This window comes from Trichechus manatus, unplaced genomic scaffold (assembly GCF_000243295.1).
Source record: "Trichechus manatus latirostris isolate Lorelei unplaced genomic scaffold, TriManLat1.0 scaffold00007, whole genome shotgun sequence".
NCBI classification, from domain to species: domain Eukaryota; kingdom Metazoa; phylum Chordata; class Mammalia; order Sirenia; family Trichechidae; genus Trichechus; species Trichechus manatus.
Window position 1 is genome coordinate 16468810 of NW_004443943.1, and position 13387 is coordinate 16482196.

General features: G+C 39.8%; 1 protein-coding gene across 1 annotated transcript in view; it reads right to left on the reverse strand.

Moving 5' to 3' along the window:
• PANK1 (pantothenate kinase 1) overlaps nt 1-12803 on the reverse strand; it is an 81347-nt gene extending 68544 nt beyond the window's left edge. Inside the window, exon 1 of the mRNA XM_004369917.3 lies at nt 12549-12803. Coding sequence (XP_004369974.1) covers nt 12549-12576 — 28 coding nt within the window. The 5' untranslated portion in view covers nt 12577-12803. The remainder of the gene's footprint in view (nt 1-12548) is intronic.
• Between the last annotated feature and the right edge of the window lie 584 nt (nt 12804-13387).

The following is a 13387-nucleotide window of genomic DNA, read 5'->3' on the forward strand; positions in this document are numbered from 1 at the left end:
CCACATGATCTTATCAATCGATGCAGAAAAGGCATTTGACAAAGTCCAACACCCATTCATGATAAAAAGTCTCAACAAAATTGGAACAGAAGGGAAATTCCTCAACATAATTAAGGGCATTTATACAAAGCCAACAGCCAACATCATCCTAAATGGAGAGACTTTGAAAGCATTCCCCTTGAGAACAGGAACCGGACAAGGATGCCCTTAATCACCACTCTTATTCAACATTGTGCTGGAGGTCCTAGCCAGAGCAATTAGGCTAGAAAAAGAAGTAAAGGGCATCCAGATTGGTAGGGAAGAAGTCAAAGTATCTCTATTTGCAGATGATATGATCTTATACACAGAAAAACCCCAAAGAATCTACAAGAAAACTACTGGAACTAATAGAAGATCTCAGCAAATTATCAAGATACAAGATAAACATAGAAAAATCAGTTGGATTCCTCTACACCAACAAAGAGATCTTCCAGGAGGTAATCACCAAATCAATACCATTTACAACAGCCCCCAAGAAGATAAAATACTTAGGAATAAACCTAACCAGAGACGTAAAAGATCTATACAATGAAAACTACAAGACACTACTGCAAGAAACTAAAAGAGAGCTGCGTAAGTGGAAAAACATACCTTGCACATGGATAGGTAGACTCAACACTGGGAAAATGTCAATTCTGCCCAAAGCAATCTACAGATACAATGCAATCCCAATTCAAATTCCACCGGCATTTTTTAACGAGATGGAGAAACAAATCACCAACTGCATATGGAAAGGGTAGAGGCCTCAAATAAGTGAAGCATTACTCAAGAAGAAGAACAAGGTGGGAGACCTCACACTACCTGATTTAAAAACCTCTTATACCTCCACGGTAGTCAAAACAGCCTGGTACTGGTACAACAACAGATACGTAGACCAATGGAACTGAATTGAGAATCCAGACATAAATTAATCCACCTATGAGCAGCTGATATCTGACAAAGACCCAAAGTCCATTAACTGGGGAAAAGATGGTCTCTTTAACAAATGGCACTGGCATAACCAGATATCCATCTGCAAAAACCTGAAACAAGACCCATACCTCACACCATGTACAAAAACTAACTCGAAATGGATCAAAGACTTAAATATAAAAGTGAAAACGATAAAGATCATGGGGGAAAGGATAGGGACAATGCTAGGAGCCCTAATACATGGCATAAACATAATACGAACCATAGGTAACAATGCACAAGCACCAGAAGAGAGACTAGATAACTGGGAACTCCTAAAAACCAAACACTTATGCTCAGCAAAAGACTTCACCAAAAGAGTAAAAAGACAACCTACAGTCTGGGAAAAAAATTTTAGCTTCGACAAATCCGATCAGCGTCTAATCTCTAAAATCTACAAGATACTGCAAAACCTCAACACCAAAAACCCAATTAAAAGACAAATAACCCAATTAAAAAATGAGCAAAGGATATGAACAGGCATTTCACCAAAGAAGATGTTCAAGTGGCTAACAGACACGTGAAGAAATGCTCACAATCATCAGCCATCAGAGAAATGTGATCAAAACTACAATGAGATATCATCTCACCTCAACAACGCTAGCATTAATCCAAAAAACACACAATAATAAATGCTGGAGAGGTTGTGAAGAGACTGGAACACTTATACACTGTTGGTGGGAATGTAAAATGGTACAACCACTTTGGATATTGATCTGGCACTTCCTTAAAAAGCTCGAAATAGAAGTACCATACAACCCAGCTATCCCGTTCCTTGAAATATATCCTAGAGAAATAAGAGCCATCACATGAATAGATATACGCACACTCATGTTCATTGCAGCACTGTTCACAGTAGCAAAAAGATGGAAACAACCCAGGTGACCATCAACAGATGAATGGATAAACAAATTATAGTATATCCACACAATGGAATACTACGTAACAATAAAGAACAATGATGAAGCCATGAAACATCTTATAACATGGAGGAAGCTGGAGGTCATTAAGCTGAGTGAATTTAGTCAGTCATAGAAGGACAAATATTGTATAAGTCCACTATTGTAAGAACTCAAGAAAAGGTTTAAACACAGAAGAAAACATTCTCTGATGGTTACGAGGGGTGGGGAAGGAGGTTGAGGGTTATTTACTAACTAGCTAGTAGATAAGAATTATCTTAGGTGAAGGGAAGGAGAGCACACACTACAGTCAGCACAACTGGACTAAACCAAAGCTAAGAAGGTTCCTGAATACTATCAAACACTTTGAGGGACAGAGTAGCAGGGATAGCAGTCTGGGGACCATGCTTTCAGGGGACATCTAGGTCAACTGGCATAAAAAAGCTTATTAAGAAAATGTTCTGCATCCTACTTTGGTGAGTGACATCTGGGGTCTTAAAAGCTTGCAAGCGGCCATCTAAGATGCATCAATTGGTCCCAACCACCTGGAGTAAAGGAGAGTGAAGAACACCAAAGACACAAGGAACGTATTAGCCCAAGAGACAGAAAAGGCCACGTAAACCAGAGACTTAATCAGCCTGAGACCAGACGAACTAGATGGTGCCAGGCTACCACCAATGACAGCCCTCACAGGGAACACGACAGAGTCCCGGATGGAGCAGGAGAAAGGCGGGGTGCAGAACTCAATTTCTAGTAAGAAGACCAGACTTAATGGTCTGACTGAGACTGGAGGAACCCCAGAAAGCATGGCCCCTGGATTCTCTTATCAGCCCAGAACTAAAACAATTTCCAAGGCTAACTCTTCAGACAGGCATTCTACTGGATTGTGGAACATAAAGTGATACTCGTGAGGAGTGTGCCTCTTAGCTCAAGTTGATACAAGAGACTAAACCGGCAGCTTCTGTCCAGAGGTGAGATGGGAAGGCAGAGAAGGTTAGGAGCTGGTTGAATGGACATGGGGAATCAGGGGTGGAAAGGAGGAGTGTGCTGTCACAGTACGGAGAGAGCAATTAGAGTCACATAACAACGTCTGTATAAATTTTTGAACGGGAAAAGATAAAAAAGAAATGTTTTTGTCTATTTAAAAGCTGTAATTAAACAGCCTGTATATGTTTTATACCACATTCCAGCATACTGGAGACCGCCTAACTAACATTTGGGCAAGTTCCTTAACCTCTCCGAGTATCAGTTTCATCATCTGTAAAATGGGCGTACTAATAGTGCCTACCTCACTGGGTTTGTAAAGAGCCTAGCACAGTGGCTGGCACATAATAAACCCTTAATGTTAGTTGGCACAATGCTGATGCTAATGCTGGGTTAATTAATTTTTTATAGATTTTGGAATAAGCTTCTTCTGAATTCTTATAAACAGAGCAGTGATTGGCAACTTTGTAGCCCTGAAGTCTTTTAAAAATTTATCTGCATATCTCTCCACATAAAATTAAATTATAAATTAAAAAATAACAGATAATAGCAAATAAATGATCCTCCAGAGACAACGCAATATCAGATTTTCATCTACCTAAAAACAAGATGTAACAGTTTTGATTGCAGTTAGATAATTGAATGTACTGATCTAATCTGATATCATAAAACACTATAATCTCTACTGGATATTTGATTACATCAATACATTGGTTTTTTCCTTCTTTTTTAGTGTAATAGAACTGTGGTTATATTTTTAAAGAGTTCTTATTTTTCAGAAAAACACGAAAACATTTACAGTTGAAATGATATGCTATCTGAGATTTGCTTCAGATAAAATCTATTTTTTTGTGGGGGGAGGCATGTAATAAATAAAATAAGATTGGGCATGCATTGATAATTATGGAAGCTGAGTGATGAATACTGGTACCTGGCATTTCTTTATACTACACTCTCTAGTTTTGTATAATGTTTGAAATTTTCCTTAAAAAAAGGTTTTTTTCAGTCCTCATACTCTCCAAGTCCTCATTCAGGTCAGCTAGAAGAAAAGGAGCCCTGGTGGCACAACAGTTAAGCGCTTGGCTGCCAACCGGAAGGTTGGCGGTCCTAAGCCACTAGCGGCTCTGCAGGGAAAAAGAACTGGAGATCTGCTCCTGTAAAGATTACAGCCTAGAAAACCCTATGGGGCAGTTCTACTCTGTCATGTGGGGTTGCTAGGAGTTGAAATTGACTCCATGGCATGAGATATCTTTGAAGAACTCAAATTGGTAGGAACTGAGGAAGTCCCTGTTTTATCTCACAGATTCTGCTTAGGGAGACAAACATACCAAGCTTCTTTCTCTCTTGCCTGCGACCAATTTCAACCTGCCCACCCAACCAGAACATGAAATGAACATTTTTTTTGGCAGGTCCACCCTGCCACTTCAGCCGACCTCTTGGTTACAAGCCAAGCGCTTAACCACTGTGCCACCAGGGCTCCTATCTTTATCTAATGAGCCGTCATGTAGAAGATGGATTAGACATGCTTTATTGGTAGTTAATGAGAGGCAGCTTTTGACTTAGTATAAAGAAGAACATGTAACACCACCACCAATAATAATAGCTAACATTTACTGGGTGCTTAGGTTTTGCTGGAAGCCTCACTATACTGCTGGCTCATATCGAGCTTAAAGTCAACTAAGTTCACCCTTGTTTCTTTCACCCCAGGACCACCTACCTCAGGCTGCAAAGGAGTTATTTGCCCAGAAGCCCCAGAAGGCTCCAAGTAACTGGAACTGCCTAGGTTGGCCGCAGCTCACAAAGGTTCATGCAGGTACAGTCTGTCTTGAGCCTCTATCTAAAGTCTTTGCCATCTCAGACACAGTGTAGGGTCAAAGCCAGGCACACAGAAAGGCCACTTGCTGGTCCTGAAAGCACCAAGCACCCAGAAATATCCATCTCATCATCTGCCAGAATGAAGTTTGTTAGGCTGCTTTGCGATCCCCGGAAAATGGGTTAAAAAATGAACCATGGGGGGAGAAAAATGAACCATGAAGTGAATACAGCTGTTTTGAATTCTGAAGGCTTGTTCAGTTCATGTGGCTTTTATAAAGGAAAAGTTTTCACTTTTTTGATCCTTCTCATCTCTTTTGGGCATATCTGCTTCACTCAAGGGCTGAGATATCAAACAGTAAAGATCAAAGGAGGATACATTCTTTTTAAAAAAATAACTTCGTCCTGACAGTAGATAAGAAGTAAAATAAATTATACTGTGTTCTTACTCACTAAGCTGCCAAAATCACTTTCAGGCAGGGCACACTGTACTTGGTCTTCGGAGTTGCCATGGAGCAAACTATGAAAATGATGAAGAGGTCAAGACTTGTGGCACAGGGCCTGTGCCCTGACTCTAGAAATGTCAGTAGGAATTAGGGAGGTTTCCATTCAGGAGATGATTTCAGATTAGGCTGGAGGATTCTCTAATGCTCAGTCCCAAAAAGGGCAAGATGAGTTCAAGAAAATCCTGAGACTTCAGAAGTTTAAAAGCCTCTGTGACTAAATAATTGCAACAATATTAATAATATTAGTATTAATATTAAGCCATCTTTAACTATGCATCTACCAGGTTCCAGGCATTCTAGTATAAACTTTACATAACACTTTCCACATTTGGTCCTCCCAAAAATGGGTACGATGGGCATCATTATCTCCATTAGACAAAGTGAGCTTCAGTTAAGAATCTTAGCTAATGCTACACTGCTAGTAAGTAATGGAATGAGGATGTGAATACAGGTCTGGTGGCTCCAAAGCTCTTTCCAAAACAGAACTCTGCTCTGCAAGACAGCAGCACCCACATTTCCTGGGAACCCCCTAGGGTCCTGGGTCTCGTTCCCTGACCCAGTAGGGTCAAAATCTGAACTCAGATAATTTTACTCTCTGAGTCCTGAAACTTCCGTTGCTTCATCTATAGAAGAAGGATAGTGACAGCACCAATCTCAGAGGATGGGAAAGTGTCTGATGACAGAAGCCATGTAAAGTGTTTAGCTTAGTGCCTGGCACATAGTAAGCGCTCATTAAATGTTGGTTACTGTTACTTACACACACACACACACACACACACACAAACATTTGCACAGATGAACTTTTTGCCAAAGGTACAGATTACGCACACCCATCTCTTCTGAAAGTTTTACAGAACACACTTCCTTTTCCCAACTTAAGTAATAGGCGTATGTGGTAGAAAAAAAAAGCCTACTGGTAATGGAGTTAGACTTGCGTTTGAATTTTAGCCCCACCATTCAGGTGTATTTATTCACCTGAATACAGGTCTTTGGGTAGGTTGCTTAACTTCTCGGAGCCTCTCTTTCCCTATCTATAAAGTGGAGAGTGACAGCGTAATCATATGATTTTGAAAAGACCAGTAAAAACACATACAGCACAACAGGTCCACAGCTGTTGCTCAATAGCGTTGCTGTTGTTAGCTGCCGTTGAGTCAACTCTGACTCATGGCGATCCCGTGTATGCAGAGTAGAACTGCTCCATTGGGTTTTCAAGGCTGTGACCTTTCGGAAGCAGACTGTCAGGCCTGTCTTCTGAGGTGCCTTTGAGTGGATATGAACTGCCAACCTTTTGGCTAGTAGTCAAGTGCTTAACTGCACCACCCAGGGACTCCTTGATCAGTAATAGCTACTCCAATTACTCAGTAAATCACAGCAACTACTCTAAGCAGCCACTAATGTCATGAGTTTTCCCACGCTCTTTCCAAACTATAGAGAAATCTTAGAGGCCCAGAACATTATTTTGATGTAACTGCCTCTAAAAAATAGCATTCCCTAGTCCTTTCAAATCATCTGCTGCTTTCAAATACATTCCCAAAGAGAAAATGCACACACACATACACACGTGTGATTAGCCAACTCTTAAGCATCTAAGAGATGTCACAAATTAAGTAATGAGATATCAAGCTTGACAGCTGCACTATCTAGAGGAAAGGTCTACTTAGAAATTCCGTTCTCCACGCTGGGTACACTGAATAGTTTCCGTATCTGATTCTAAATACTGCCATCCCAAGGTGAATACTAGCTGGCATATTAAAGCTAAGGCTAAAGCTTTAAAATGGGTTGTACTTAAAAAAATTAATAATAACACACAAAAGCCAAAAAAAGAAAAAGCAAGGCTATCTAAAAGCAAAACACAAAACTTGCCATTTAAAACCAGTACTCCTTTGTTTTCCTACTAATTCTGTCTCTAAAACCAAGTTGAATTTTCTTTTATTCACTTGTTAAATGTTCCACATGTTAAGAATTAACAGCACTATTTCCATCTTTTGTTACTATGCCTATATATATGCTTCGTATTAACGTTGAAAATGAGGAAAAGTGGTGTTCATATGTCTAACAGAATCCTGATACCTGACTTAACCACTTAGATGCTGAACACTCGAGCTATAAATTCTTAATCCTTGGTTCAAAAGTGTATGGTACAACTCATAACTTAACTGACAACACAGAGATTGGGTCTTTCAAATCCATCAAAGGCAAAGTATCATTATATCTGGTATCTTAGTGAAATAAGTAATGGATGACAATTTACGCCTTTTTAGAAATGAAAAATAAAGACTTGAAAACTTGGGAATTTGATCATGTCCCAGAAAGTAGCCATACTAGAGTATGCCCCTGCTGTCCATTTGGGGCCCTGGCAGCACAGTGGTTAAGTGTTTGGCTGCTAGCCAAAAGGTCAGCAGTTTGAATCCACCAGCCACTCCTGGGAAACACCGTGGGGCAGTTCTACGTTGTCCTATAGGTTGCTGTGAGTTGGAATCGACTCGACGGCAACAGGTTTTGTTGTTTTTCCATTTTAGTCTTTTGTTCTCAAATCTGGAGTGTGCTTTCCCTCTGTCTAAGAGTATTGATCACACCGAGAAAAGAAAAAGGTATATCTACTTTTATGCAGACACAACCAGAAAATTCCACCTATCTTATTTATCCCAGTTCTTCTAAATAGCCTGATTCAGGGGTAGTGGAGAGTCCAAGTGTCAAACCTAAATATTCCAATATTTAGAAAACCAGAGCCTTGTACTTTCATAATGGTGGCTAATAAAACTGGTAAAAGATTTGGGTTTCTTCAGTTTCTACCAAGAGTATGTCATGTACACAATAAACGCTCTCCCATTTTCTGCTAGTGTTCTATCTGGATGATCTGAGAAGTCAGAACTTTCCCCCCAGAAGGCTGCCAGTACCATCCAGCCATTATTCCTGCATGTGGCCACACACTGGGAAGGAAGAGGGCAGCAGACAGCTGTGAGCCTTTCAGATGATGCTCAAACGTTTGCCTTTCTGAAATGTAATGATTTGTGAGTCAGATGATGATTTTCTTTTCATTTTTCTCCTGTCTCTACTAATGTTGTGGCTCATCTAAACCAGTGTCCTTGATGTCTAAAATGTACAGAAGTTCAAGGCAACATCCATATATTATGTTGTGTCATTTCTGTTCCTTCCCCCAAAAGTATACATTCACCAATTTCATCAAAAATAACTAATTGGGTAGAAAGAGTTATGCACAAAGTTGCTGCAACACTGTTTATGGTACAGAAAGTCTGACCCCAGCCTAAACCTCTGAAAGACAGATTAAATAAATTATGGTATATCCATATCCATATAATGGAATATTGGGAATATTATACAACCGTTAAAAATGACGTTTGTTTTAATGCCATAAGAAAATGCTTACACTAAAATTTTTAAATAAAAGTTATCAAAATCTTATCTTAGTATAATCCAGAATGAACTTTAAAATATGGCACAAACAGAGGGCTCTGGGGACCATGGTCTTGGGGAACATCTAGCTCAACTGGCATGACACTACTTATAAAGATAATGCTCTACATTCTACCTTGGTGAGTAGTGTCTGGGGTCTTAAAAGCCTGTGAGCGGCCATCTAAGATACTCCACTGGTCTCATCCCTTCGGGAGCAAGGGAGAATGAAGAGAACAGGATACAACGAAAAGATTAGTCCAAAGGACTAATTGTCCACAGCTACCAAGACCTCCACCAGACTGAGACCAGTACAGCTAGATGGTGCCCGGCTACCACCGCTGACTGCTCTGACCAGGATCACAACAGGGGGTTCTAGACAGAGCTGGAGAAGGATGTAGAGCATAATTCTAACTCACAAAAAAAATAAAAAGACCAGATTTACTGGCCTAAAGGAGACTGGAGAAACCCCGAGAGTATGGCCCCCAGATACCCTTTTAGCTCAGTGGCGAAGTTACCTTCGAGGTTCACTGTTCAGCCTGGGAGTGGACAGCCCAGTAAAACCATGAGAGTAACGAGGTACAGGAGTCCAGTGATAAGGCCCAGAAGGCAGAAGGGGAGTAGGAAGCTGATGATAGGGAACACAAAGTAGAGTAAGGATATTGTTGATGTGTTGTGAGATTGTTAACCATTGTCATAGGGCAACATTTGTAGTAACTGTTAAATGGGAGACTATTTTGTCCTGTAAGCCTTCATCTAAAGTGAGAATAACAGCACCATTAGAAGAGCGTAGTCAATGTCACTTAAATGTGTATGTAAAAAAATTTCTGAAATGGCGTATCTTTGGCTATGTGTATTTTCACCAAAAAAAAAAAAAAAGTTGAGAATTTAGAGGGTTAAAATGTTGTGGGGTTGTTAACCAATGTCATAAAACAGCATGTGTGTTACTGTTACATGAGAAACTATCTGTTCTGTAAACCTTCACCTGAAGTACAATAAAATATTAAAAAAAAAAAAAAAATGGCACAAACAGTGGTTATCTCAGAGTGTTGTAGCTAAGTACTTTTTTTCTACGTTTTTTGCACTATCAAATATTTTTACCAATAAGCAGGGGGAAAAGAAAAAAAAAGTAATTGTGGGAGTAGGAGTATTTAGCTAATCAAATAAAACTTTAAAAAACTGTTTTTTCTTATTCTAGGGCTCAATTTTTTTTTAAATTATGAAAGTCAGTCTAAGGTTGATTCTGCCAGCTCAATCAACTGTCTTGTCCTGTGGATTAACAGTAGAAGGCATTCTATATGGTGGTAATGACAACAGCTGGCATTTACTGAATAACTGCTATGTACCCAGCAGGAATCTAAGTGCTTCACATACACTATCACATTGAATCTTCACATCAACCTGATGAGTTAGTATAAACCAAACCCACAGCCATGGAGTCAATTCTCACTCAGCGACCTTATAAGACTAAGTAGAACTGCCCCATAGGGTTTCCAAGGCTGTAAATCTTTTATGGAAGCAGACTGCCACATCTTCTCCCACAGAGTAGCTTGTGGGTTCGAACTGCCGACCTTTGTGTTAGCAGCCGAGCACTTCAGCCACTGTGTCACTAGGGCTCCTTGATGAGGTAGTATGATCATAGCCACTTTACTTATACTGAAACTGAACCATAGAGGTTAAGTAACTGGCCCCAAGTCACCCAGCTAAGATTCAAACCCAGGCCCTAGGGTTTGAATGACTATACCATTTACAACACGTGAAGCATTCACTGAATCTTAGGATTATCATTAGTTTCAAAATATTTGGGAAATGAGCTGACCCCATGAGGTGCTGCTACTTATTTATCCTTCAAAGAATGCTGAGCACCAAGGAGCTGACTATACGCATCTCCTACTGACACCTTATGGAATCTGCAAACACCTTTGAAGGACTTTCGCCAAAGTTCCTTGTAGGGACAGAAATGGCTACCTCAAACAATGAAATGGTGATGACATTACCTTTATTCTGTGACATCAATCAAATATCCATGAACCCAAGGTGCAAGGCATATGGGAAAGATTTGATCTCCAATCAAAGATTTCCAATTTTATTGGAGAGACAAGACAACACACATAAAAGAATCAGCACAAGGCAAAAAAAAAACTACAAATAATTAGATGCTAAGTTATGTGGCAAAATAGATAACCAGGGTAGAAGTCATGTAGGAACAATATCTGTGAACTCTGAAATATCATAGAATTTTGAAGGTACAAGAAACAGCACTTGGAAATCACCTAGTCCAACTGCATCATCTCAAGGAGAGTAACGTGGCTGAGGTCACACAGCTGTTAAGTAGCAGAGGCACTTGAAGTAACCAAGGAAGCTTGATGAAGCAGTTAGACTTGGAAAAGCCTTCCAAGGATGAGCAGAGTGAGGTGATGGCATTTTGAATAAAAACAGTGGACAATTTTCCCTTCTCCTTCTTAGGGAAATCAATCTGCCACTGATCTGATTTATAGATAAAATTGTGAACAGTCCCTGAACTGAGGGGTCAGATTTAAAATTTCAAATAGTCTAAAAATGGAATGAACTGTTTCCTTCATTCCATTCATCATTTTCAAACAGAAAGTATTTTAGTATGTATTGCACTCTTCCCAAAATATTACCAAATAACAAACACATCGCCTACATATGTGTTCCAGGTGCCTATCTGATGTTAAGTGATACCGTTGCGTGTCCTAATCCACCTCTGGTTTAGACAAAGGTAGGAGCCTGATGCTGTCAGCTGGTAAGCAGTAATTATTTGTTCCCACCACCAACATACTCTTAAATTTCACATTTAAAACACTGAAATACTCATTGTAATAACTGCTCATGTCAAATCTCTCAGTCATGAGAAAATAGGGAGATGCTTAACTGTGAGTAGATTTCTCTTAGAGTAACTAAATATCAAATGATTGAGCAATATTTTTCATTAAAAAATCATGAATGTTAATAGGCAAGGCATAAAGATACTAAATTCTAACTAAGAAATTTTGATAGTGAACACAACAGATGTGACTGGGAATATTTAAAATTTATTTTAGAAACATTTATTCAAATCTGAGAAAAGAAAACATGGCAGGATAATGAAAAGCCAATTTTGATTTAAAATTTTTTTTTAAATTTATAAAGCACCTAAGGTAATTACTTTTGTACGAAATACAAACCATTTTAATGTCTAGCATGTACGGGACAGAAAGAAAGTGATATTTTCTTGTATTTAAAACAATAACTCCTATGGATTTGTAAGCAGTAGTTAAAGCTCCAGGTTAGTTTTTCTCTGCCTTGAAGATATTGTTAGTGTATTTTCAATTCCTCAAAAATTATTTTGAGAGGTCATATGCCCTGAATTGAGCAGACCATTCAAGCTGGCAATTCTAATAAAAAATTCATACAATTTTCTTTCATTATATTTTAGCATACACTATTTACACTGCAAACTCTAGCGCTATCTGTTACTGTAGATGAGAGAAGGACCTAAAATGTGGTTTCAAAAGAAGCAAAACAGGTTAGTAAATTTTAAATAATATTGCGTTCATAAAGAAAGTCATTTTCTGACAAGTATAAAAAGTAAAAGTAAAATAAAAATTCAGGTGCTAGATGTCTCACTTAAGAGCCATAGCCAAATCTGTTGTGCGGCTTCAAAGCACCACACAAAACCTTACCTTTCAAACTTAACATTTTAAACCCACAAAACACAAATGTCAGAGCCACCATGATCCCAGTCATGTTAAAGTGCTTTCCAAAGTCTTTAAAACGTTTAACTTCATGAGGTAAAGCTAAGTCAAAACAGAGAAACAAGAAAAAATGAAGTTTTTACAGACAAATAAAAACTCTACCTAGCAATTTTCCTATCAAACAGAATAATCTATATACAAAAGGTGTATGTTTGAATGCAATCACTTATAACACGCATTCTACTTACTTTGCTTTTTTCCATTTATAAGCTTCATTAAAGAGACTCAGAAAGAGGTAACCAGTTGAATGAGGTTCAGCTCGGATAAAATAAAACAAAAAACCAGTTTGAAACTCGACCTACAAATTTACATTCCGGAACGTTCTGCAGGGAAGGTACTCTTTATAAACTAGCATTATATATACACGCTTTAGATTGTGAAATAACCCATTTGAGTTTTCTGCGCTGTACATTATTACAAACCTTCAACTTTACATCCCCCGCCTCCAAAGATACACCTTCAATCCTCATTGGTCCACATAGTTCCGGCCCACATGGTATCAGTGGGTGTGACCCTCCCAACAAGCCCTCTCACTGGCTGCTAAGAAACAGCGTTTAATAGGCTGTGATTTGCGGGGTTGTCAAACTCCACGCCTCCGGACTTCGCGCTCGCCAATAGACCTGAGGTGCTGGCGGCTACTCTGCAATTCAAAGGGCAAGCTGGTCGTCTGAGCGCCATCCCCAGAAAGGCGAGCTCTGAGAATGGAGAGGGGCGAGGAGAAGGCAGAGGGCAGCTCTGACTGTGCACGCCCGATCTACCCCCACTCCCGGACCCCATCATAGGTTCACACACTCGCATTTATTTCCCCAGCTACAAATAAGGGCCGGCAGTGCGTTCGTCTTTTATGGAGCCGTGATCTAGAACCAGCTCAGGCTCCATCTCCAATCGGCCCATTCTACGGATGGGAATGAGCATGGTCAGGCTCAGGCTGCGATCTTGAGTGTTTGGCGCCCCTGGAGAAAGATTCGGTCCCAGGCGCCCCCTTCGTGTAGCCCGAGACCGCGGGCGCTATGGTGCACTGGGCGCG